This window comes from Castor canadensis, chromosome 19 (genome assembly GCF_047511655.1).
Source record: "Castor canadensis chromosome 19, mCasCan1.hap1v2, whole genome shotgun sequence".
Taxonomy (NCBI): Eukaryota; Metazoa; Chordata; class Mammalia; order Rodentia; family Castoridae; genus Castor; species Castor canadensis.
Genome location: NC_133404.1, coordinates 41,757,228 through 41,784,658, shown reverse-complemented (window position 1 = coordinate 41,784,658; position 27,431 = coordinate 41,757,228). Strand labels below are relative to the sequence as shown.

The following is a 27,431-nucleotide window of genomic DNA, read 5'->3' as shown; positions in this document are numbered from 1 at the left end:
GAGTGTTTACAAACTAAAGAACGTAAGATTCCATGCCTGTAGTCCCAGCTATTGGGATCACTTGAGGCCAAGGGAACATAGTGAAACCTTTATAAATCAAATCAAATCAAATCAAATATATTTCATCATCAATGAAATTCTAGTCACAGAATCTAGTTGAGAGAACCTCAAATTTGTCTTTCCTTAATATTGTAAAGACACATTGTCATTTTTGGAAGGAAGGGGAATATGAAATCTGCTGTCCTTAACCACGTTTGTAGCTCCACTGGGTTCCTCCAGATCAAAATGCCACCATAGCAGTCCACGGTTGACCACGGCAACACCGGCACCTGGCAGCCACCTGAGGTTATTTTAAGATACAGATTCTTGAGCCCAAGCAGACCCAGCAGCTCTGGGGCGGGGCCCAGGCAGCTGCATTTTAACAAGCTCCAAGACAGAGGATGCTCAGTGGTGAGGCCACTGAAGACTCCATCATAGAACCAGGACTTCGTCCAAACCAAACCACTGGGCAAGTGCTGAAAAGAGTCCTGGCCCAGAACTTTCTGTATGAGTCACTTAAACTATCTGGTCTTCCGATTTCCTCAAAGACAATAAGATGATGGCTAGATGGCTAGATGGATGAATGGGAGATCACTGCTCCTCAAATGTGTGGGGAACCCCTTTCAGGGTATTGGTAAAATACAGATTCTGACTGAACGGGTCTGGGGTGCCCCATCTCCAAAGGTCCCAGAAGATGCTGCACTCTGATCCCCCCAAGGTGTGTTTCAACCCCTAGAGTCTACGACCAGGTGCTACACTCCTGTGGAGTGTCGGATTAAATCTATGAGCATCTTCCTAACTTATGAACAAACCTGCTACCAACTCAGGTTCACAGCCATGAAACGAGCCTAAGTGAGCCATTCAAGTGCTCAGCTGAAAGAAGAAAAAGACCACTCCACTTTTGTCCCCATCCCACTCAGCCACTTTTAAAAATCTGAAAACAGGCCAGGCAGCAGTGGCTCATGCCTGTAATCCTAGTTATTCAGGAGGCAGACATCAGGAGAATTGCAGTTTGAAGCCAGCCCAAGCAAATAGTTCTTGAGACCCTATTTTGAAAACAACCAACACAAAAATAGGGCTGATGGAGTGGCTGAAGGTGTAGGTCCTGAGTTCAAGTCCCAGTATCACACACAACCGAAAATGACTGTCTCTGTAGCACCTGGAATGGGGAATGGGCTCTTGCTAGGCAGTGTGAGTTTCCTTCCCACTGAGGTGGCTGCCTCGGTTCCCCACTCTGCTAAGCCTGCCCTGAGCCTCTGCTCCCCCTGGTTAGCAAGCGCTCCAGGAGGACGCACACATCCAGATCCAGCCGCTGCTCATAGCCAGAAGGCTTGGGATTGGCTGCAAGTCAAGCCCTTGGCACAACTAAGATGTCGCCCATGGCTCAGATGAGACAAAAAACAAACAACAAACCTGTGTCTCTTTTCTTCTGTGCCTGTTTCTTCATCGATAAAATGATGGTAACAGTTGCTAATTCTTACAGTTGTAAAAATTAAATTAAGGAAGTGACTGAAAATGCATTTATCCTGGCCTCTAGCAAGCACTCAACAATACTTATCACGTTTCAAAATCCAAGAATGACTTAAAAGCGGTTCCCATCTGAGCTGGAGTTTAGGTTGCTCACCATACTAACTGCCCTGGTGATGTCAGAAGTTGTGTTATTAAAAAAAAAAAAACAGAGAAATACCCAATTTTGGCTGACGGGAGTGGCTCAGGCAGAAGAGCAACAATGTAGCAAGTGTGAGGCCCTGAGTTAAAACTCCAATACAGCCAAAAAAAAAAAAAAAGAAAAAAAAGTACAAAAAAAATTAATCAATTTTTGTGCTAGAGATGGACCCAGAGTCTCCTCCTGCTTTTAAACACATCCTCTGACCACTGAGCCACCTAGCTTTTCTGGTGCTGCTCAATGGCCAGAAATGGCCCGCACACCTTGCTGGGTCTTTCTAGTCGGACCAGGGACACTTGCCATCCTGTAGACATTTTGTCATGTGACACACACCAGGCCTGTGCTTGCTTTCTGGAATCCCAGCTGGGGAAGCACTCTACAAACATGTTCCTGAGTCAAACTTCTCTGAGAAGTTTCCCAGTGGGCACCTGCTCAACACATTTAAGCAGAGCGTAATATGCCAGGTGCGGTGCTGGACATCAAGAAATAAAGAAACAGCAGTAACAGAACTGGCCTTCCCTCACCACCACCTCACAAAACTGTAAAGTGGGCATAAATAACTTTTCCTACAATAAATAGTAAACTCACCCATCCTTCTCGCCCTAATCCAGCCACTTTTTGCGTTCTTTCTTCCTATAGGTGCTTTTCACTTTGGGATCATGGTGTGCACGGTCTGGTGTCCTCTTAATCTCTCTTCACCTGGATGCTACAAGCAATTTTCCAGGTTACATGTTCATAGTCTCCCAGTTCAAAGCCATGAACTACTCACAGGTCACCGTCTGCCTGACTTCACACACCCTGGCATGCCCGAGGCCCTCCCTGGGTTTCATCCCCAGCACTGCAAGCAATAACAAAAACCTCTTCCTAATTTAAAAGCTAAAAATAATTTCATACTTTAAAAACATGTGCTGTGTTCATTTACTTATTCAGCAAATATTATTTTGGTACAATCAACAAATACTAACTCGACACAATGTCTGTCACGCAGTGAACTGGACTGGTCCCTGACCTCACAGACCTTAACATTCAGCATTTTTTCTGGGTCAGGTTCCCTTCCCTCCCCAGTGCTGGCAACTGAACTCAGGGACTCCACCTGAGCCATGCCCCCAGCCCAAGATTAAGTCTTGTTTTAAAAAAAATTACATAGGATTCTTTTTTTTGGGAGGGGGAGGCGATACTGAAGTCAGGACCCCACACTTGGCTAGGCAGACGCTCTACCACTTAAACCGCTCCATCAGCCCTACACAGGATCTTGGAAGAATTAAAATATCAAGCCCTCATGTCTTATTTATGGTAAAACCTTTTCTTCCCCACCCTGCATCTCGACTGCATTATATCAAATCTGTTGATTTTCTTTTTTTTCCTGGCGTTGGAGAGGGAACCCAGGGCCTTCCACCTTAAGCAAGCGCTCTGCCTGTCGATTTTTTGATGAATTTTTCTACTGCTTTGGAACTTTGGAAATCAATTTCTGGCCCATATTTGGTATGGATTAAGTTGCATTTACTACTGCTTTTCTATTTCCTTATAGGCCATGTATTTCTACTTCAGCATTACGGTGCCAAGAGTCAAAAGCAGCTTTAAATAGTGACGATCATGTGACCTCCTTATTGTGTCACTGGTCTCAATAGGAGTGCTTCTGGTGCTTATTAGTTATTTATAACATTGCCTGCTGGTTTGGAACAGATATATATATTTTTTATGGCGACACTGGGGTTTGAACTCACAGCCTCACGCTTGCTCTACCACTTGAGCCACTCCGCCAGCCCTGAAACAGATATTCTTAATCATGCTAGGAACGCACCCTTCTGTTCCTTTTTTTTGGCATATTGATTAGGTAGAAATGGCTGCTGGATGCAATTAGGTCTCCCCTACCTGTGTTGGAGTTATTCTGCTTTTACTGCTTTACCTCATTGGCCTAACGCAGTTACTGTGTTAAGCTTCCTAACACTGACTGTTCCTTCATTTTGCCCCATGGGTTATGGCGGAGGACTTGTTTAATCTACAGTACTGAATCCCATTTCCTATTGAGCATTTTCATTCTCTAATACAGTCTCTCCGCCATGTTTAATATCAGTCTCACTTTGCCTTATAGGATGAATTAGCAAGCTGTTCATCTTTTGCTTAGCCACGGCATAGCTCCACCTTATCAGGATTATCAAATTCGAAATTAACCAGCAAGAACACTGGGACCCTCGTCTTCTCTGGGCAGGGGGGCAGCGCTGCGAGAAGGCTCACCGTTTTTCCTCAATTAGCAACTTCCATATTTGCAGAAAAGCACGCGTGCAACTGAGAATTTGCAGGGGCGATGTCCCCTTTCTCGTTCCGATCTTTCACCCTGTTGTTTCTCAAACAGATTTGCCAGAGGTTAGTCGACTTATTGTTTGTTTAAAAACAGAATCAGCTCTTGGATGCATTTGCTAATTTCACTGTTTCTGTGCTCTAATTCATTCATTGCTGCCATTTTTTTCCCTCCCATTTTCCTTAAGGGCTCTTTTTATTCTTTTTTTCCCTAAGATCTCAGGCTGAATGCTTGGTTTAGTCTCCTTTCCTCTCTCCCTTTTTAATAATAAAAGCATTTAAGGCTAGGCGAATAGTAGCAGTTGTCTCCCACAGACTTGGTCATATGGCATTCTGACTCTCAGTGTTTTGCTAAATCTCTCACTATATTCTGCATTTAGGTCTTATCCCACCGGCAATTTAGGATAATGCTTTTACATTGTGTCAAGTGGCTGTGTCTTCGCTGTAGGTGGTTTAAATTTACAGTATTTTAGCGAGGTTGACTGCCTGGTGATCAAAGGACTCCCCGATTGGCACAATTCCTGTTCTGGGTATGATGTGCGTTCTTGCTGTCGGTCACTGGTAGCTGACAGAAATGTTTGCAAAGCATATGTTCAGTTCCAAAGCCCGAGAGCTTTTAAAAGTTTCTGCATGCCATGTTGTATCAAAAGAAAGAAGAAAAGGATGCAAGGTCCGACGTGCTTGGAACCACTCAAACACAACGAGCAAGGACTATGTGCGGTTGGTAACTTCTAGTTTACAAGGTCATGAGCAATTCTGACCTTGACACTTCTATTTACCAAATCCCCTACACAACCCTAAGGTTGGCTAATATTATTTTGTTCAGTGTTTGTTTGCCTAAGGTTTGTGACAGTCCCATTCTTCTGCAGAAACAAGGCTTTCAACCAAGACAGTAAAGGATGCCACTGAAGACTTGAGGAGTAAACAGATTCACACCCAAGACGCAAACACTGAAGATGGTGGCCCTGTGAGGGACACCCCCCCACCCCACCCCCATCACTGTGGCTCTAGAGGCCTTGGAAATGAAAACGGGGACTGATGCGCACACATCAGATGCTCTGCCAGCTCCTACTGCCCACCCATGATTAGTGGCTGGAAAGGAGGTAGCCAGAAACTCCAGGGAATCTAGAAGCCAGCTCTGTGACTGTCCACCCAGAGGAGAAAAGAGACAGTGGGAGAGGCAGCAGGAATGGGAAAGGAGAGAGAGAGAGAGAGAGAGAGAGAGAGAGAAGGCTTCATTGGCGCCCGGCACGCTGTAGTGCCCTGTCTCGAGTGTGCTCACTGCCTGGTGTGGCTTAGGTGACAGATGTGAAGGGGGGGCATATGATGCTGCCTGGAAAAAAGCCATAGACATCTCCTGCCCCTTTAGGCTTCCTAAGTTCAGGCAGAGCCCTGCCAGCACTTTGAGCGTCTGGATAATGACCTTTAAACCTGTTTACGTTCACACCGAATGTCACCAAATGTCACCAACACCCTGCCCTGTGCTCCATGCAGCGTGTACACAGTGGGTTGAACCCCGGTCAGGACATGGTTGAGGGCTTGCAGTCCTCACTGTGGGAGCAAGTTCCCCAGAGGGCACATGGAAGCTTCCAGATATCCAGCAGCAGAACATGGGAGGGAGAGGGGAGACGTGTGGCCCTTAGCACTTGTTTAATGTAGAAGCCAACAGGCTCCCCAGTGGCTCATCTAAGCCCCCTTTCTGTCTCCTGCTTCACTTTCCTGGTGGGCCAGTGGATGGAGTGTGAGCACAGGATTCAGCCACATCTGGGTTCAAATCCCACTAACACCCTTGGTAGATGCCAGGCCTTCACAAGGCAGCCACTTTCAGGAGCCTCGGTTTCTCTGTTTTGGAGATGGGGGCAGGAATGCTCTTTCTCTCACGGTCACTGCTTAGAGCAGGTGCTTCCTTGTCCGCTGACCCTTTTGAGGATCAGGAAGCCAGGTCTCCAGACCCTCATGATCATGGGACATTTGGGAAGTGCTTCCTCTGTTCTCAAACCAGATTCAGTACCGAAAACTACATGCTGAGAACACGCCACAGTGGAAAATGCCACTTCAGGTTGTTTCTCAGTGAGTTTTAAGAAACACAAACAACCAGGTACTGGTGGCTCATGCCTGTAATCCCGGCTACTCAGAGGCAGAGATCAGAGGGATCTAGTTCAAAGCCAGCCTAGGCAAATAGTTCTCGAGACCTTACCTTGAAAAAATGCTACACAAAAATCGGGCTGGTGGAGTGGCTCAAAGTGTAGGCTCTGAGTTCAAATTTCAGTACCGTAAAAAAAAAAAAAAACCCACAATCAAGTATAGAAAACGTACTTTTGTAAATCGTCTGTAAACAGCTGGAGAGAAGCAGAAATTCTGCATGACACAAGAAGGAACTGAAGCACAAGTGTGGTGTGCTTCCTGTGCGGAGTCCGTCTCTTGGGCAGCATTTCTGAGGGGCTCCCCGTGTGGATACAGTGCCCCTCAGTTTACTGCCAGAGGAATCAACTATACTGTTTCTTTGCCCAGAGACCACGGATGGCTCTCCCAGGCCTCTGGATGAAGTCCAGGCTTGTAACACATTTGCAACCTACCCCAACCTACACCTCCGTCGTCCATAATCCTACCCACATGCCCCACTCCCAAGCCACTCCAAACCATCTCCGACTCCCCTACCTGGCCCATTTACCCCCCAGCACATTGGAAGAGCCATCTTCAGGGCTGGGGGTGTAGCTCTGTGGTAGAGCACTGCTAGCATGCCCGAGGGTCTCACCCCAACACCGCAAAAACAACCACAAAAAAGAGCTAATTTTCTTTGCTTTTGTGTATACATCCAACATCTAACACCGCTTCTGGATTGGGGATTCGCTGGGAACGGGGACTGTGACATTCACCTTTATATCACGGAGTGTGCCACGTGGCCGGTATTTATTTATAAGAGTTTGCTGGCTGAATGAAGGAATAAAGAGCCAGGTGCTGGTGGCTCACGCCTGTAAACCTAGCTACTCAGGAGGCTGAGATAAGGAGGATCCAGGTTGGAGGACAGCCCTGGACAAACAGTCTGGGAGACCCTATCTCAAAAATACCCAACACGAAAAAGGGTTGGCAGGGTGCCTCAAGCACCTGCCTGGCAGATGTGAAGCCCTGAGTTCAAACTGCAGTGCTGCCAAAAAACAAGGAATAGAGAGGTGACAAAGGGAGATTTTTGAGAACGGAGGATCAGGCAGTGTAGACGTCACAGCCCTCGGCCACAGGTAGTCGTAATGACCAAGTGTTGTAGGCAGAGAGCACAGCTATGAAAAGCAGCCTCATAAGCTCATTTCACAGGCTGCAGGTCATCAGAGCTGGGGGACGGTCAGCCAAGACTAGAAGTCATGGTCGCTTCGATCCTGAGTCCTGTGACTTGCTGGTGAGGTCCTCCCCTGGCCTCTGAGCCCAGGAGAAGAGCAGGTCTGTATTTCCACTTAATGCAGTTTCCGATCCCCAAAGGACATGGTGACAGCTCCCCAAAGCAGAGGTCAGCAGTCAGAACCCAGAGGAGCAAACCACCCACAGCAGAGACCCTTACCCTTGGACCCTGCTAAGGGGTGCCACACCCCTCACAGGACACCCAAGGTGCCCAATACGTGTGCCCTTGGTGGGTCCATTACAGGTGGACTCCTGCCATCCATTGCTCTTAACTTGCTACAAAAGAAAAGTGACAAGTTCCATCTGAATCTAAGGTGAATGAGACTTGTGACTTCTGTGTGTGGCCAATGGGGGAGGGAGATGAGTGGGGGACAAGAGGGGGGGACAGGGCAGACAAGAGAGCTCATCCAGACAGACAGTGGGACAAAGTGACAAAGGAGCTGGGTGCCTTGGTGGCTCATATGAAAACTGAAACAAAGCCTACCCTGGGGACACCTGGCCTCCCTCTCCCATCCCGTGCCTCTCATTTACAGCACGGAAGTCGTCAGGTTCCTAGAAACCCAATGGTCCCTCTTCTCCAGGGGCTGGGGTTTTGTGTTTTGTAACCCATATGGGCAGCAGCTGGCACACTGTGTCTTTTGCGGAGAGGCAGCTCGGGTCTCCTGGAGCCTGTGCGGGGCCTTTCTGGCAGCTGGGCCTGGGCCTCAGCTGCACTGGGCCAGCAAGACAGGAGGACACAGAAGTGGCAGGAGTGGTGCTGTGAGGACCATCCTGGGAAGCAAAAAAAAGCTAAGAGGGGGAAGATCCTCAGAGGCCATAAAGAAGACTGGTGACGGAGGAAGAGAGTGGAAAAGGAGGAAGAGCCAGGCAGACAAGGGACAGGAAGGCCTGTTCCTCTCAAACTCCCTCTGATCCCCCACCAGGATGGTGCCGGAAGAACTGGGCTGCCAGGGGGCTAGAGGCTGGGCAGAGGTGTCCCCCGGGCCAGGCGCTGAGGCCTGCACAGGAAATCCTCAGCTCCCCCGCCACACACACTAACACCCGCCCAGCCCAGTAGGGCTGCGAGTCGGGGCTTGGAGTCGGGGTAGGATGTCTGTGCTAAGAGCATCCTTCTAGAAGACAGATCAGCCTCAGTTTCCTGATGGACTCTGTCTCCACACTGCTGTGCCCCAGGCTCCCCAACATGAGCACCTGGAGGTTTTCCTGGGGAGTCACAGAACTGCCCTGCTGCCTGGGGATGGAAGATCCCTGGGCTCCGGTTGCAAAAGGAGGGGCAATGACAGGGGATTTTCTTTCCCAAGTTAGCCATGCCTGTCATCTCTATAGGCCCTCTCACAGCCAAGTCCTTGAAACTAACGTGTGACACATGGAAAGAGAATGTCTTAAAAACTTACAACCCTGTTTTAAAAAAATAAGACCTGGTTTTCAGCTAAAAGAAATCAGAATACTAGTATTGCTTCTGGAGGGTAATTTAACATCTAAATCAAGAGCTTTCAGAATGAGCCTGTCTTTGGCCTAATGAATCATTTCTAGAAACCTGTCCTGAGAACATAATAAAGACTGTGCAAAACAACCCACAGTGTTCTTCATTAGAGAAAAAGACAAAGCAGCCTAAATGTAGGAAACCACAGTCCATTAGCTCAGCTGGGAGTGGCAGCATACACCTGTAATCCCAGCACTCAAGAGCCTGAGGCAGCAAGGCGCCTGTGACGCGTGACGCATGACGCATGTCTGTAACTCTGGCTACACAGAAGGCAGAGATCAGGAGGATCGAGGTTCGAAGCCAGCCCTGGTGAAACCCTATCTTGAAAACATTCATCACAAAAAAGGGCAGGTGGAGTGGCTCAAGGTGTAGGCCCTGAGTTCAAACCCCAGTACCACCAAAAAATAAATAAATAATAATGAATGAAAAAAGAATCATACTAGACACAGACATCTTTTTTTGGTGGTACTGGGGTTTGAACTCAGGGCTTAGCACTTACTAGGCAGGCGCTCTATAGATTCAGCCACACCTCCAGCCTTTTTTGCTCTGGTTATTTTAGAGATAGGGTCTCACTTTTTGCCCAGGCCAACCTGGACTGCAATCCTATTTAAGCTTCCAGCTGTAGCTGGGATGACAGGTACACGCCACCACGAGATGAGGTCTTGTAAACTTTTTTTGTCCAGGCTGGCCTCGAATCTCGGTCCTCCTGATCTCAGCCTCCCAAGTGGCTAGAATTACAGGCTTGTAATTCACATCTTGAAATCACCTAAGAATATTTTCAAGAACTGAGAGGTAGTATCCAGACAAGAGGGAGTAGCATCCTCCAGAAGGCCCTAACACAGAAAGGACAGCAGTCATCTCTCTAGACAGTGACGGCTAAGGGGAAAGGGAAAAAGAGCAGTGTCTAGCTGGGTGAGCCTATAATCCCAGCCACTCTGGAGGCTGAGGCAGGAGGCTCGCTTGAGCCCAGGAGTTGGTAGCCAATGTGAGCAGCATAGCAAGACCCCGTATTTCAAAGGAAAAAGAAAAGGAAGGGGAGGCAGTTTCTGATCTTTGTTAATTTGGCTGATGGCAAGGAATGAATTTTAACAACCAATGTAGAAAAGCCCAAAAATAGGGGTTAAAAGAAAAGTCCCCATGAGCTCTATAATGAAGGGAAAGGGCTCTAGCGACATCAGCGTTCTCCCCGTGAGGACAGGACACAAGACCATCACGGACCAGGGCCTGGGAGGGCACTGGGAACTCAGACTGCACCGGGACCGGGACGGGAGTCGCTTCAGCTAACAGCCATGTCCTGAAGCCCAGGAAGGAAAATTCCACAGGCACAGAGTTAATTATTCAAGCATCGGGAAAACCTGAGGAGCGACGGGCGCCGGCTGAGCGCTGAGTGTCCCCAGCCCTCTTTCTGATCAAAAGCTGGAGGCTTTAAAGTCCACGTCGAGACTCATCCGTGAGGGAAACGCTGACCGGACGGCTCCTCCCCATCCACCCCTGCAGCCATGATCACTGGGTACACACTCACACAGGACAGCGCTGGGATGCTCAAGTCACTTCCTTCCACTGTCACCGCCCAAACGGGCAAGCATGGGCAGGGTGGGCCACTGCACAGCCCTTGTAAAGAGGCCAAGTGGCTCAGTGACAGGACGTTGGACAGACCGACTCAGACGCACAGATCCTGAAAACATCCCATCTGTCCCCCTCACTCCAAAAAGACCCTGCCTCTTTCTTAAGAAATGACAACCCCAGCTTAGAAAATAAATAAGACACAGCACACGAGGACAGCTGGTGCGGGATGATTTTGTATGGCTTATAGATATCAAAATCTTCCCCTGGGGGAAGCTGGATCCCATAAATTCCAGCCTGGTGTTAAACATGGTCGACACCTCTGGCTTTGTTCTCGATACGGCATTTCTCTCCAGCAATGATGAAGCAGTCAATACTTTACTTTGGGAAACAGTGCGGGTGTTTCTGAGAGACAGATTAAAAAAAAAATGCCCACCCCCCTTCGTTTATTAAAAGAGATGGCGTTTGATGCATAGAAAAATGCTTTACAAAGTTATCCTTCCAGAATCTCCCAAGTAGAGAGTAAGTGCCTTTAGCCCTGGAAACTTCCCTGTCACAAACAAAGTAAAAACGCCTCCAGGAAGTGCACCTGGCAGCCCTGGCACCTACCTGAGCCAGTTCACAGATGGTAATAAGAGCGCCCTTGAACTAATGCTAGGGCTTGGATGTTCTGAGAAGCCGGGAACTTCAGAGGCAGCACTGCAAGTCCATCCTTAGCCTCCTCGCTGCGTCTGATGTCCCCGGCTGGGCTCCGGGCTTGCCTTCTGTCACCTACTTCCTGAGTCCTACCCTGGGAAGACAGGAGGGGGAGCTGACATGTACTCTACTGAGCCCGGGCTATGGTGGACCGACCGCCATGATGCATGGCCAAGAGGTATGGTCACTGGCCCTTGACCATTTTTTTAATGACATTTTTTTAATGTCATTAAAAAAAAAAGTCTCAAGTTCATCTTTAAGGAGCTGGACCTTACCATTTGTGGTTCAAATGGTAGAGCACCTGCCTGGCAAGTGTGATGTCCTGAGTTCAAGTCCCAGTGCCAGCAAAAAAAAAAAAATTCATTAAAAAAATTACTTATCATCTTTAATCCATCTGAAATTTGTTTTGTTTAAGTATGTTTTTTCTTTGATAGCCATCCCAAGTCAAACAGTTTAAAATATCATCTTGATTTTAACTTCCTTAGTCTCCTCAATCCCATGCTGGGAATCGAACCCACAGCCCCGCACACACACAGGCAAGCGCTCTACCACTGAGCGACTCCCCCATAGCCTTTATTTTATTTTTTTTGGTGGTACTGGGGTTTGAACTCAGGACCTCATGCTTGCTAGGCAGGCACTCTAGCATTTAAGCCACACCTCCAGCCCTCTTTTTTTAAAATTGGATGTCTCCTTCTCGTCCAGCTCATTCCCAGGCACCTCAGAATCGTGTTTTTATCTCCACTTATTTATCTCATCTGTGATTCCAGACTTGATCCATAGCATTGCGACAGACAGCCGTAAATTGCTCCAAATGTCAAAGCACCTTTTTTTCTTCCTTTTTTTTTTTTTTGGTGACACTGGGATGTGAACGGAGGGATTTGAACTCAAGGCCTTGCGCTTAGCTGGGCAGGCGCTCTACCACTCGAGCCATGCCCCCAGCCATAGACACATCCTTTCATTTTCCAGTTCAGGACCTTGAGATCCAAAGAGGTGAACTGGACTGCTCCAAGACGGCAGAACAGGTTATCTTATGATTTTTTTTAAATTGCTATTCAAGAAGAGAAATATTGATTTTACCATAAATTCTGTTCAATCAATAAGTTCGGTTCAATCTACCAAACAGCTACTCTGCCCAGCAGTGAGCCAGGCACTATGGCCTCATAAATGGCATAGCTCTGAGCTTTCAAAAAGCTCAGAGTCCAGTGTGGGGTCTGAACACATGGCCCTACAGGCTAACAGGTAAGGCAACAGACCATGGCCTGGACTCAAGCAAGGGCTGGTTAAGCTGCAAGAGATGGCATGGAGAGAGCTCAGAAGAGACCCAGTCTTTAATAGGGTCTGATAAGATTAGGACTTTGACCAAAACCCGAGAGAAGGCATTTGATAACAAGGCAACAGTGGGACAAGGCCGGGTGTCTGAAGATCCAGCCAGGAGGGAAGTAATCTGGCTTAGTGCTCACTGTGGGTGGAGCTTTAAAATGGCTCCTCTGAGGATCTGTGGTCATTGGCAGGTCCGTGTGCGGATTTGGACTCTGACCACCAAAACTGCAAACAAAGAATTATGAATCAATGAATCATCTGTGGGACCTTTGGGGAACTGGCAGAGGGACATACATAGCACATCCTCCCTGAAGAATGGGCCGTCCTCTTAAACCTCAAACAATTCTCTCAGAAATCTCACAATCAAAAAATCATAAAACACCTAAGGAAAGAAAGAAGTTCTCGAAAGAGGGCGTCAACAGACGCTTCACACAGCACAGGCATGGCTGTCTAATTGTGGAAACAGAAGACAAGGTGTTAGGCCTAACAGGATTAAAGAAAGTAGTGAGCCAGGTGTTGTGGCTCACACCTGTAATCCTAGCTGCTTGGGAGGCAGAGATCAGGAAGATTGTGGTTCAAATCCAGTCCAGGCAACTAGACCTATTTTATCTCAATAAAACCCATCACAAAAAAGGGCTGGTAGAGTGGTTCAAGGTGTAGGCCCTGAGTTCAAGCCCCAGTATCACAAAAAGAAAAAAACAAGATGCATCTGAACACTGTGACTGTGACTAGGGACATCTCTGATACTGAATGAATCATTCCAAGAACCTTGCATTGCTTGAAAAATGATAGACACACAAGTAACTTTGAACTTTATACATCTGCATATATCAAAAAAATAGAACCTGGGCACCACAGCTCATGCCTGTAATCCCAGCTACTCTAGAGGCAGAGATCAGGAGGATCACACTTTGCAGCCACCCTAGGCAAATAGTTCTCAAAACCCTATCTCAAGGAAAAAAACCACCACAAAAAAAAGGGCTGGCAGAGTGGCTCAAGTGGTAGAGCACCTGTCTACCAAACATGAGGCCCTGAGTTCAAACCCCAGTACCGCCCCCCCCAAAAAAGAAGAAATAGAGTTTCAAATAGTAAAGAGAAAAAAATACCTTTCAATCAATTTAAAGAAATAAACAGAGAAGAATCAGAAAAAGAAAAAAACCAGCAAGAACAAAATAAGTTGGTAGAAAAAAATTCATACATACCCCAAACTACAACGAATGTAAATGGCCCAAACTCAGAATAGATGTCACGCTGGATTACAAACTCTAGGCTGTCTACGAGAGACATAGGACAAGAGGGTCCTCGACATGCAGGCTTTGCCAGGGACGTGGAAGGGAAGCAAGCAGCAGAGCCAGGACCAGGCACCAACAGGTAGCAGGGCGAGGTACAAGCCAGACTCAGGAAGAGCAAGGGCTGTCCATGACAGCAACTGGCACAAGAAGTGAAGCAGGTGGGGAGAACGCAGTGTGGACAGGCGCTGTCTGCAGCAAATCAGGGTCTAGGAGGAAGCAGGAGGCCCAGGCCTAAGGAGGCAGCCATGGCAGGACACAGAGGAATGAGCAGGGAGGTGATGGGGAGCCAGTGGAATGCATGACTCTGGGAGGCAGGCACAGGTGTCCCGACTAAGGCAGGGTGGGCAGGGCTGCTTCGAGGAGGGCTGAACAGCGGGAGGAGAAGAATTCGGAATGTCACAGTGGGGGCTGGCTCAAGTGTTAGAGCGCCTGCCTAGCAAGTACAAGGCCCTGAGTTCAAACTCTACCAAAAAAAATGCCCCATAAAGATAAACGTCTTGTGTACATGGGGTAAGGAACTAGGGACAGGGAAGGTCAGGCCTGGGAGTCCCACACATCACTCAGTCACTTCACATATGACGCTGCTCCAAAACAGCCAATTGGCCCAGTTTCACCTGACATCCTTTAATCCCTCCCCTTCAGGATCAACCCCAATTTCCTGTTGTCTCACCCCACCACACCAATTTAAGGGTACAATTCTTCAACTGCCTTCTTCCCCTTTTCAAAACTTCTAATTCAGTCCTTGGTACTGCAGTTGCCTTGTTAGATATATATATATATATATATATATGTATATATACATTGGGGGGGGAACGGGGGTTTGAACTCAGGGTCTCACACTTGCTAGACAGGAGTTTGAGACCAGCCTGGGTTGCAGAGAAACCCTGTCTCAAAAATGAACAAGTAGCCAGGTGTCAGTGGCTCTCACCTGTAATCCTAGCTACTTGGGAAGCTGAGATGGTGAGGATCGAGGTTTAGGGCCAGCCTGAGCAAGTAGTTCTCTTTTTAGTACAATAGGGTTTGAATTCAGGGCCTCATGCTTGCTAGGCAGGGACTCTACCACTTGAGCCATTCTGCCAGCCCTGCAAATAGTTCTCAAGACCCCATCTCCAAAATCACCAGAGCAAAATGGACTAGAGGTGTGGCTCAAGTGATAGAGCGCCTGCTTTGCAAACACGAGGCCCTGAGTTCAAACCCCAGTCTTCCAAATAAATAAATAACCTACTACAGTACATAGAGGGCTTAGAGTTGTGCCCAGCATACAGCAAGTTCTGAAGAATAGAGAGAGGAGGTTAGCACGGAAAGACATTTGACTCCAGCTCTGGGGACCACAGACCCATTAAAGGCTGGTGAAAACCACAGGTCCCATTCCAGACAAGTGTGCGATAATCCTGTGCAGGCTCAGGTCTATTGACCCCTAGCAGACCCCCGACACACTGCAGGGTCAAGGACCCCTGACTCCAGCCCTCCCTACAGTGAGCGAAGTGAGGATGTCACCAGCGTCTCATGGTCCCACCACAGGCAGGTTCTTCCCCGGCCTCAGGTTCCGCTTTTGGGAGACATGTTACACCTCTCTTCCCCAAAGCCCTTTAGACCTGTGCCAGGTTTTCTCTTGCTTCAGACCAGTCCTGCCCAAGGGCTGTCCCCTTAAGAAAATCTGCCTGTGTGCAGCACAGCTCCATCTACTTTCTGCAAATTATGCTGATGCTCATAAAAAGCCTTTAGCCAGCGGGGGCTGGGCTCAAGCAGTAGAGTGCTGGCCTAGCAAGCCTAAGTCCCTAAATTCAAACCCTAGTACTACAAAAAACAAAAATAAAAAGGCAAACTGCCAGGCGCTGGTGGCTCACGCCTGTAATCCTAGCTACTCAGGAGGCAGAGATCAGGAAGATTGCGGTTCGAGGTCAGCCTGGGGAAGTAGTTCTTGAGACCCTATCTTGAAAATACCCATCACAAAAAAGGGTTTGGCAGACTGGCTCAAGTGGTAGAGCGCCTGCTTAGCAAGTGTGAGACCCTGAGTTCAAATCCCAGTACCACTAAAAAATAAAAATAAATTTTTTAACAAGTTAGAGGAGAGAGTGGATGGTGCTGCAGACATCTTGGTCCTTACCCTAGACGGTCTTGGAGACAGCAAAAGCTGATACGGTCAGGGTCGAGGCCAGAGGGACTTTCCACATTGTCCAACTCTCTCATTACTTGACGGAGGTCATCTGACTACTTCACTGCAAAGCTGAGAGCCTCCCAGCACCTGGAGCTCCCCAGACAGGACCTTGCCTGGGAATCTTATTAAATACAGATTCAGCGAGAGTCTGGGGACAGCCGAGGTGCTGTGTTTGTAACAGATTCCAGTAGCGCAGGTGTCAAGGTGGCCTGTCTTCAGAAAAGTGTCCCTTCCCCAGCCCCCTCCCTAAAATTACTGGCTCCTCTGCCTCTGAACTTTTTCCTTTGAAGCATTTATAACAACTGTAATTAAAGAGTATTTGTGTAATTATTAGTTTAATGTCTGCCTCAGAGAGACTGCAAGCTCCCAGAGGAGGGGACCAGCACTGTATCTGGCAAAACAAGACTGCAGTGAAACGTAGCTGCCATGGTCCGCCACAGGTTGGCCTGGCGTCCTGGAGTGGAAGGTAAGGTCTACCCATACTGGAAACTGAAGATGTCAAGGTCAGCCATACTTCTTAGCTTTAAAATTCCCACCAGCTGGGCTGGTAGCATGGCTTAAGTAGTAGAGCACCTGCCTTGCAAGCGTGAGGCTGTGAGTTCAAACCCCAGTACTGCCATTAAAATAAAAGTAAAATTCCTACCAGTTCAAACCCATCGGATTAGGGGTGTAGCTAGCGGTAGGGCTCATGCTCAGTTAAGGCTCAAGGACCAGGATGCAACCCCAAGCACTCTACACCCTAAGTCTTTATTCAATACCAAATAGCCCTGCTCGGGTACCACCACTCTGCAGAGAAGCAAGCATCCTCCCTGAGTGAACCACCTTCCGGCAGTGGCCACGCTCCCTGGCCAGCCTCATTCTACTGCAAATTGGCAATTTCTTCTCTATCTTCTCTTCCGAGACCCTTCCAGGAGAATCCAATATCTGAAGGCCTAGCTCCTTCCTGGAGTAGTTTAACCACATCATCATTCCAGGGAGACAAGGCCTGAAGTCAGTCAGTCAGTCAGATACCAGCTCTGTGCCCTGGGACAAGTGGCTTAACTCCTCTGTGCTCATTTCCCCAGGCTACCAAGTGAGAATAGCATTGTGGCAAAGAGTAAGGGAGGTGGGCTGTATAAAACTCTTAGCGCAGTCCAGGCCCAGGACACAGCTTCGTATTATCCTCTGTATATCTGAGTCAATTCAAAATCTCTCTATTGTTTTGCAGGAGTCTCCACCCAGTGGCTCCACCCATCCGCCATCCCCTCTTCCCAGCCCCCTCCTGTCTTACCTGTCGAGAGCTTGTTTAAAACAATGAATCACCGCACAACTCTGCAGGGTCCATCAATCACCTCCCTGTCCCTGCCTCTGCCTGTCATTTGTGGGCTCCTTCAGGGAGGAAAAGCCTTTTCCTTAGGTCCACTGCGTTCATTCTGGTATTTATGAAGGGCCTACTATGTGCCTAGTCCTACAGAGGGTCGGCAATGCTTAGAGTCAAACAACACAAAATAAGACCATAGAAAGAAATTCATAATATCCAAATCCAGACATATCTGCTACCTCTCTGCTTGCAGTGAAGCTCAGTTCAGGTCTCTGGCCCTTCCGTCTGTCCTCATTTTCCCCTCTGGCCAAGTCCAAATAATCCATGCAGAAGTACAAAGGATGAAGAAAGTATCAGATCAAAAAAATGACAATTTAGGAACATCCTAAAAGTCCACCTGCTGAACTGTGAGACTTTGAAGAAGCCAGTCCCCCCAGTAGTCATGCTGGCCCGTGGGACCCTTCAGAAAGGGGGTGCGTAGCCCACTGGGAAAACAAGGCACTGTGCTCACTGGATGAGCTCCTGCCTGCAGCATGGGTTTCAAGTCCTTACCGCCATGTTCTTTAATGGTGTTTGACTGGGGAACCCCAGTCAGTAGCAGAAGCAGTGGCCTTGTGGAAAGCCTGCTAAGAACATTCTGGACAGGTTGGATTTGTGGCTCCCTGGGGGCATGCGCGCGCGTTCTTCCTGCCTTGGTCTGCTTAATCTCTGAGGTCCTCTTCCAGCTTTGAAGTAAAATTGCTGGATGAACCACCATTAACAGAAGAGACCCTGCAGTCAGATTTTTCAATTCTACAAACTGAGATGCTACTTGACGCTGGCCGTGGTAAGTCATGTGGGATCCAGATCCAGGAGACCAGATCAAATGAGGAGTCTGCACCAAGCATCAGTTCAGGAAGAAAGGAGGAGGAGGATGGACAGACAGACAATTGAGCCTTCACCTGTTTCCCCCCAGGTACAACAGGTTCTTCCTTTTATTTATCTAGAAAGAAGTTAGTTAACTTAGAGCCAAGTATGGTGGTGCATGCCTGTAATCTCAGCACTTAGCAGACAGAAGCCAAGTTCTAGGCCAATGTGAGCTAAATAGTGAGAGGCTGTCTCAAAAAAAAAAAAAAAAAAAAAAAATCAAAAAAACTTATGCTTCTTTCTAGATGCAATCTTGCTAGAAATATCTCTGGGTCACAAGACAAACCTAAAACAGAAGTTGTGGCCAAATTTCTGGTGATCCCATTATTGTCCCACCAACGTGAAAGCCATCTAGACCTTGCCTGCCTCCCTGCCTCAAGACACCAACCCTAAAATAAGTCTCCCAGGTAGGAAATGCCTGGTTAGGATGGAATGGACCTAAGCACACCCCAGAAGAGGAGCAACTGGCTCCAAGGGTGAGCCTCTGTCCCACACCTGTCACCACCCTGTGGCACACAGACAGCCAGGCTAGGCTGTGGAAAGAAACACAACCCAAGCCCAGTCCCCCTCCCAAAAGAAAGTAGCTCCACCCCCAATGCCCACCAAGAGAGGAGGCTGGGGCTCTAGGTGACCAGTTAGAAGTTCTGCTCCAGGACCAGCAGGTGCAAGTGGCACAGGGTTCCTTGTGGCCAGAGAGGGAACTCACAAAATCACCAGGAAAGCTCTAGAAAATAGTATTTACTTTAAAACAAAAGAGAAGGGGATGACCACACTAGGTCTCAAAGATCAAAACCAGACAGACCTATCAGCTTGGATGGAAATATATCTAATATCTAAAGACAGAGAAGGCTCACTTTCCCCTCCCCCTCACAAGGCCCCCCTGGTTCTCTGAAGGCCACTGATGAGGACGCACCAGATGCAGCGCCTGCCCGCACAAGTTTGGGTCGTCAACTTGGCAGAATGAACTTTGGCTGCTTTTACTTACACGTGTACACACGCAGGAGTGAGAGGGTCGCTTCAAAGCTGGCTGGGTGACCCCCCAAGAGCTCAAAGTCCTTCTCCGCACACCTGTGAGTTTCCCAGGCACCCACCTGGGACTATTTACATCTTCTTCAGGAGGACACTGGCGGGGGAGCCTTTCCGTTGGGAAGAGAAAGAGAGGCGCTCATGGGTGGGCACTCGGCCGGCAGCGCCAGGGTGATGTCCCCTCACTGGCGGGCGCCACTCTGCCCGGGAAGGACCTCGCAGTGTCCCGCTGAAGACGCAGCCAGGCTACGTCTGGGCCTGGCCCCCACCATCTCGCTGAGCGCAGAGACATGAATGACCATTTCGGGTTTGTTGGAAACCTCCACAAGCACCTCCCGGGCCTCTTAAATCTTCCCCAACTACAGCTGGGACTGAAGGGAAGCGCTTGCAGGTAACACAAAAGTCATCTTAAAAGGCAAGTTGTAAAAAAAAAAAAAAAAAATCCAAGACGCACTACTTAGCAAGTCCAGGGTTTGGCGGTGGGGGACAAGGGGTGGCACAGGCAGGGCCGGATCTTGGGATCTGGGCGTCTAGGGTGGCCAGGCAGGGCGGCCCCAGCGGTCCCCGAGCCTCCGCGCCCACTTGGCAGCTTGGGGGCCCCCGATCTGACGCCGGCGATCACGCCCCATAGCTCTGTCCAATTAGGAAAATGACCGCGAGGAGACGGAGAGAGGGAGACGGGGAAGGAAGGGGGACTGCGCCACGGGAAGCTGCACACCGGCTGTGGGGACCCCCGCCGGCCATCGCACCCACCTCCCCTCCCACACCCCCACCGGACCCCAGCTGGTTGGCTTCAACAGGTCCGAGGATCGGGACAGCAGCCGGGTCGGGGGTCTTGCGGTACCCTCCTCCCCCTACCCCCGAGTGGGCACCCCAGCACCCCCAAACTGCGCGCTCAGCCCTTCCCACCCCAGCCCGCTCGGAGAGTAAAGTTTGTGGGCAGCCGCGGGGCGGGGCGGGGCGGCGAGGGGTGAAACTTTGAGTCCCGGGCCGGGTGCGGGGGGTGCGCACCGTACCCGGCGCCGCGACACCCACGTGCGCCCGGGGCCCGATCGGGAGCCGCCGTCGCCGCCGCCTCCCCGGCCTCGAGCTCGGCCGCCGCGCTTTCCTTTCATTTTTGCTTCTCTCTCTCTCTCTCTCTCTCTCTCTCTCTCTCTCTCTCTCTCTCTCATTCGCGCGCTCTCCTCGCTCTCGCCTTCTTTCGCTCCCTCCCCTCCCCCTCCTCTCCTCTTTCCCTCTCCCCCCTCCACCCCACCCCCCGGACGCCATCTCTCTCTCTCTTTCTCTCTCTCTCTCTCTCTCTCTCTTTCCCCGCTCTCTCTCTCCCCCTCTCCTCTCTCTCTCTCTCTCCCTCTCCCTCTCTCTCTCTCTCTCTCTCTCTCTCTCTCTCTCTCTCTCTCTCTCTCCCCCTCCAGCTCTCCGGCATGAGGGAATGTGGAAGTGGAAGGAGAAGACGACATGTTTGCAGCGCGGCGCGGGCCTGCGCGCAGCCGTCCCCGGGGACAGGCGGGGGGCGGGTCGGCCACGGTCGCAGCGCCCACCCCCGCGCCCCCCCACCCAGTGTCCCCGCCGCCCGGCCGCCCCCGGGGCTTGCGGGGCCGGGGCCCGATCGCGCGGGACACTCACCCTGGGTCCGGGCGCGGCTCCTGCGCGGTGGCCCTCGGCGGGCCGGGCCGGGGCGGGCCGGGGGCTCCTGGCTGCCCACCGCCCGGGCTGCTGCTGCGAGCCGCCTCCACGCGCGCCTGCCTGCTCCTGCGCCCTCCCTCCGGCTCCTCTCTCTCTCCTCTCTCTCTCTCTCTGTCTCTCTCTCTCTCTCTCTCCTCCCTCTCTCTCTCCTCTCTCTCCTCTCTCTCTCTCTCTCTCCCTGGAAGAAGGGAATGAGGCAGGGCTGACGTGAAGGGATGCAAAACAGCTCCTCCTAACCCAGCTCGCAGAGGAAGAGAGAGACAGAAAAGCAGCCCTTTTATCTCTCTTTTGTTTTCTCACTTCCTTCCCCCCCAGCACCCCCCTCTTGTCAGCCCAAGTTTCTTTTCTCTCTCTACCGCAGACGATTCTTCCTCCTTTCTTTCTCCTCTCTCTCGGTTCAACTCTCCTACTCGAATTGAAAAGCCTGCAGGGTTGGGGTTTTTTTTTTCCCACCCCCCCTCTCTTTTTCCCTTCCCTCTTTTCTTCCTTCTTCCTCCTTTCTTATTTCTCTAAAAGGGTTTTGTTTGCTGTGGGAGTTTCGTTTGAAAATCAAGTCACGCCTTTTTTCCTTCTCTCTCTCTCTCTCTCTCTCTCTCTCTCTCTCTCTCTCTCTCTCTCTCCCTCCTCTCAGCAGAAAAGGGGAACAAAGATTAACAAGCGGGGGAAAGGGAGTGTCAGGACCTCGCATGGAAATGGGGGGCCCATCCCTGGCTGGGACACAAAGGGGGCCCGGAGGGTCCCCGCCCCCGCCCAGGAAGCTGGCGGGTGGCCCCGGGGTGCGGGGTTCTTCGGAAGCGCGGGCGGGGCGCCCTGGCAGCCCGCGGGGTGTAAGGCTGGGTGGGCTCCTGACTTGGGGGTCTCAAAGTGGGCACGATGGGCTCAGAGCCCAGGGCCCCGCACAGCCCCGCACAGAGCGAGCGTCGAATCAGCTGCGAGCACAGCCCTGGACGGCCACGCTCGAGGGGGCGACCAGGGGGCTCCCCAAGCCCGGGGCCTGGACGCACCCGCTGCTGGGGGCACCGAGGCGTGGCTGTCCCCTGGCCCTGACTGGCCTCCTAGCTCCCCGGGCAGGCCGGACACCCCGCCTCCAAGCCTCCTGGACCCCCCGCCACTCTCGAGCAGCCTCTCCGGGTGCGGAGCCTGCGGACACAGCCGCCACCAGGGTCAATTATTCATGGGGCGCCTGGGTGTGCTCCCAAGATCTGCTCTGTCCTCGGGAGCAGTGGGGAGAACACAGGGGAAAAGTTCCCAGAGCAAAGTTGTTTCTTATTATCCCAAGTAAGTATTGAGCACCTGCTGGATGCCTGGCCCTTGGACTGGGGCTGAGGATCCAAACTGAGATCCTGGCCCCCCCCACCCCCCCCCCCACACACACACAAGGTTTCTGCTGGAGACAATGCGAGGGGGTGGCCTTAGCTCAGGACCAGGTCACTGAGAAGAAGGGAAGCCTGCCTGGCTCCTCTCCCCTCCCTCGCTCTTCCTTCCCTCTCCCTTCCTTCCTCCCGGCTGCATCCCTTGGCTCCACCCCTTCTCCTCATCAATTCCTCCCACACTTCCCAGCTCTCCCTTGGCTTTTCACTGGAGGGTCCCTTCTCCCAGCGACAGCAGATGCTGAGCCCCCATTGTTTCTCCCCCAGTGACTGCAACCTCCGAGGAACAGGACCTCACACTCCCTGCCCCTCACCCCAGCCCGGAGGCCTGGACCTTAACAGGCAAGGCCCAGGGCCACTGGCCCTCGCCCCACCCTACGCCACTCCTGGTGCTGTAAGCAATGACTCCAGTCAGTCAGAGCCTGATTTATTTCTGACTACCAGTGAGAACACAAGCCAGAGAGTTTGATTCAGCAATAAGGACACCGACGTGGTTTTGGTTATTTGGGGGTTTTTTGGGGTTTTGTTTTGTTTTGTTTTGTTTTGTTGCAGTACTGGGGTTTGAACTTGGGGCCTGCACCTTGAGCCACTCCACCAGCCCTTTTTTGTGATGGGTTTTTTCAAGATAGGGTCTTCTGGAACTATTTCCCTGAGCTGACTTTGAACTGTGATCCCTTGATCTCTGTCTCCTGAGTAGCTAGGATGACAGGTGTGAGCGCCTGGCAGGACACCATAATTTTGACATCACACAAGGATCCCAGAGACTTCACCCAGGACACCTTAAGAGGGACTGTTTTTGTCATTAGCCACGTTTTTGTCATTTCCAGCCCCTCTCTTGGCACAGTCAAACCTCCAAACAAAGCAAAACACAGCTCCAATAGTCAAGCATTCATTCAACAGATGCCTGCTACGGACCTACTCTGTGCCAGCTACTGGGTGGGAGGTGCTAAGGACTTAACTATCAATAGGAGGAGGTCCTTGCCCTGGCTCTGCAGACTGGTGGACGAAGGAGCAAAAGAAGACAGACAAACTTCAGGTCACATTATATCTGGCAAGGGTAAACCAAGGAACCATTCTAGGAGGATGTTCTGGAAAGGCTGCCTGGAGGAGGGTACATCTAGATAAGTAGGCCTATGCTAGCCAAATGCTTGGAAGGGAACAGCCCGTCCTCAGGGCAAGAGAGGACAGTCTTAGACGTTCTTGGAACCCACAAGAGTTCAAGTACTTCCTACAGCATAGAGTCCAAGTTGGGGAGGGGGAGGGTGTCAGGGAAATGTTCAGATCAGAGCCCATTTTTACTGACCCAGCTTCATGAACTTGGGTGAATAACTGAGACTCAGTTTCCTCCCTTACAGAGTCGGGATAAAAAGACTGAGTCTCAGTCCCTTGTGTCCAAGTGTCTAGACGTACATGCAGTACTGGGGCTTGAACTCAGGGCCTACACCTTGAGCCATGCCACCAGCCCTTTTTTTGTGAAGGGTTTTTTTCAAGACAGGGTCTCAAGAACTATTTGCCCCAGGGCTGGCTTCAGACCAAGACCCTCGTGATCTCTGCCTCCTCAGTGGCTAGAGGATTACAGGCGTGAGCCACTGGAGCCTGGCCTAAAATCTGAACTTTCTCATTAGTAAAATGGGTGTGGAAATAACCACATCACAGAGTCGCCAGTGGCTTAGAGGAACCCACGCCTGGAGCCCTCACTGCTCCTGCACAGGAGTTTCTATTCATCTTTATATAAACGAGGGAGTGACAGGGAGGTGCCCTTCCAACCTGGAAATGAGACTCTGGGTTGAAAGCAAGGTGACTCACCAGGCCAGAAAGGTGTGAGCCGGCTGGGGAGGAAGCATTTCTTCAAAGGTAGCTGGGTTGGGAACATCTCACTCAAGAAGGAAGCCCACCAGAACCGACCAGAACCGGCTGAGTGTGGTTAGGAAGGCCCGGCCTGGCCTGATCCCTGGAGCTGTCGCCTGCTGGAGGAACACAGGAATCAGGCGACGGTGGCCTTGTCACAGCCAGGAGGCTCCCGGCCACAAGCACCTGGCTGTGTTTGCTCAGGGAAGGGAAATAGAGAGCCAGGCTCATCCCAGTGGGGGCGGGTGGTTGACTTCCCAGAGCACAGGCTAACTCTCTCAGAGGCTCCTAGTTCTTTCCTTGGGGGTCTGAGCTCAGCACCAACAGCGTGGTGGCCCATGGGTCACCCCAGCTGGGCAGACCCTGCCTTACCAGTTCCTGCTTTGGAAACTTTAAACATATTCATTATTTCTTTATGTTCTGCATGGTGAAAAAATTCATGGTGAAAGTTCATAGTGAAAGAATTTGACCATCGGCTAAGCAAAACTGACATTACGTTTTGGTGTATAAGCATGGACATTTTATTTCCCCAGATCTACATGTAAATGTACGTAATAAAACTTAACAAATAAATATTGTTGAACAAATACAGGGCTATACATGTAAATGGGATTTTTACAGAATTTAAAAAGGCCTCATACCACCTTCTAAACTACAACTCCTCCCACTCAGCACTGTCACAAATACCTTTTCTTCTCTATAAACACCCAGATTATCATTCTAACAAATGATAGCACTTCGATTTGCATATATCTTAATTTGCTTAAACAAATTGTTGACTTGCAGGAGGCTTACAGATTTCCACTTTTAGGAAACTGCTAAGAAAAACATTTTTGAACCGTCTCCATTGTGCCAGGCTAGGGTACCTTTTTTAAATTTTATTTATTTATTTTGTTTGGTGACTGCTGGGGTTTGAACTTAGGACTTTGAGCTTGCTAGGCAGGTGCTCTGCCACATCTCCGGCCCTTTTTTGTGTTGGGTTTTTTTGAGATAGAGTCTTTGGAACTATTCACTTGGGGCTGGCTTTGAACCGAAATCCTCCTGATCTCAGCCTCCCAAGTAGCTAGGATTACAGGCTGAGCACACCAGCTTCTGGACCTAGGGTAGCATTTTATATGAAGAAGGTGTCACGATTTTACAGAGAAGGAAATCAAGTCACAGAAGTCTGAAAACTTCCTGAGGCCACAGCCATCTGGGGCTCCCAGCTGTGAGTTGGATTTTATTTTCTTCTCACTCCTTTTTTCCTTTTTTTTTCTTTTAATCCTCTTCCCTCTGCCTCCTGAGAGCCAGGATTACAGACATGCCCCACCATACCTGCTCCTCTGCCTCGTTTTCTCCTCTGAAGCCATTGTCCCTCCGGGACCCTCCCCACTACCTTCCTCTCCTGGTGAGAATCTGTCTGGGCAGGCGACCCACCTGTTTCTCTGACACCTTATTAACTTCACCTGGCTCCTGAGGTGTTGGCAGGAATGAAAACAGGGAACACAGGCCATGGAACACGAGACGTTGTGTGTGATTTGGAGATTGCAGGGCCTGTGGGAATGTCAGGAGGACCCTGTAAGGGCCTAAGCTCACAGACATCACCATTTATACAAGTGCCCTGACTTACCCAACCTCAGGAGGGAATCTTCAGAGTCACCAGGGAGAGAAAGAAGCCTGCTGTTTAGATGCGGAGCAAAGGGGGTCACTTCTGAGGGAATAGAACTGAAATTCAAAGGTAGGGCTGTTGTTACAAGGTTTATCTGTTTGCAGAATCAAACGAATATTTAAAAGACAACAGTGACTTTGCAGTGTCTAATATCTGATTTTTTTTGTTTTGGTGGGAGTGGGGTTTGAATTCAAGGCTTCATGCTTAGCAGAGCAGGCACTTTACCACTTGAGCCACACCTCCAGCCCATTTTGCTTGAGATAGAGGCTCCAGGACTATTTGGGTGGCTGGCCTCAGGCCACGATCTTCCCCAGCTCAGCCTCCAGTGTAGCTAGAATTACAGGCCTCAGCCACCAGCACCTAATAGCTGGAAAGCACTGTTCACTTTGGCAAAATTCAAAATAATTAGAGGAAATGGACAGGTGGAAGACAGGAAGGAAATAGCCTAAAATACCCAACAATGAAGAAACTTCTAGAAAAGTTGATATCTTACTAATTGTGTGAGTTCCCCCTCCCCTACTGCTGGGAATTGAACCCAGGGCCTTGTACATGCTAGGCAAGCACCTTACCACTCAGCCATACCCCCAGCCCCTAAAATTCAAGCTTTTGAAGAATATTTGATGAAGGAAAATGACATCTGCTGAGACACAAAATCACATAAGCATCAGAATTTTCTATTTTTGTATATCTAGAAAATACCTGGAAGGAAGTACAATTTTAAAAACCTGTTGTTTCTGTTTTTTTTTTGGTGGCATTGAGTTTGAACTCAGGGCTTCATGCTTGTTTGGCAGGTTCTCTACCGCTTGAGCTTCTCCGCCAGCTCCCCTTTCTCCCACCCCCCATATGGGTTTTTGTTTTGTTTTTTTTTTCCTTTTTCTTTTATTATTCATATGTGCATACAAGGCTTGGTTCACCCATATGGGGTTTTGAACTCAAGGCCTTCACCTCCATGATCCCTCCTGATCTCTGCCTCCAGAGTAGCTAGGATTTGAGCCACTGGTGCCCGGCTGGAATTTTCTTCTTTGTCCTTAGAGAGTATTTATCAAATTTCTTTAATGATTACGGATTTTTTCTCTTCCTTGAGCAAGCTGTATTTTGTTTCCTTTTCCCCCTCCATCTTTATTGAGGTATAATTGGCACACAAAAACCCGCACGTAATTAGTGTACACAGCGAGTGAGTCGAGCCGTATGCATTCCACATACCCTGTATCACCACAACCAAGATAATCCATGCATCCATCGCCTCCAGAAGTTTCTTCCTGTCCCTGTATCGTTTTGTTTGTGTGATAAGAATGATGATCTGAGTTAAAACAAGTGCTTGGATATTTAGAAAACAAGGTCTATAGCCTTCTCATTTATTCCACGGTGGATGGGTGAAAGACTCAGGCCACTGCTAGCAATTAGCTTCCTGTCCCTAGGAGGAGAAACAGTCACACTGGTCACACTGGTCACAGCGCAAAGGCTTGACTTCTCTCCCCTTGCAAATGTTTGGAAAGAGGAATGAGTGTTTTGGTTGCTGACTTGAGCTCAGGCTTGAATAGAGTGTCCATTGTGAAGTGTATTGTGCAAAAAGAGAATGGAGCTTTTTGTGAAGGGAGATAAAGAGGTCGGAGGGTGGGAAGGGAGGATGGGGGAGGAGACAGGAGACGCAGGGCCCAGCAGAGAGATCCCCAGGAGCCGCCTGGCAGCACCCATGCCATGGGTGACTGGACTTCGGGCAGGGCCACCCTGAAGTCCCCTGC

The 27,431-nt window shown here is 49.9% G+C and overlaps 1 protein-coding gene across 7 annotated transcripts in view; it reads right to left on the bottom strand.

Moving 5' to 3' along the window:
* The window catches only part of Znf710 (zinc finger protein 710), a 61,779-nt gene extending 37,605 nt beyond the window's left edge, over positions 1-24,174 (bottom strand). For 2 of the 7 annotated variants that reach the window (XM_074061784.1, XM_074061786.1), the window contains exon 1: positions 20,764-21,340. Coding sequence is in view for 2 of the 7 variants with exons in the window: in XM_074061782.1 (XP_073917883.1) it covers positions 15,855-15,937 (83 nt within the window). In the remaining 5 variants the exon portion in view is untranslated. Of the gene's footprint in view, positions 1-11,048; positions 13,582-15,854; positions 16,099-19,096; positions 19,893-20,763; positions 21,341-23,999 lie in introns of those variants that run through there. The other 5 variants (XM_074061783.1, XM_074061785.1, XM_074061787.1 and 2 more) reach the window with 5 other exon arrangements.
* Between the last annotated feature and the right edge of the window lie 3,257 nt (positions 24,175-27,431).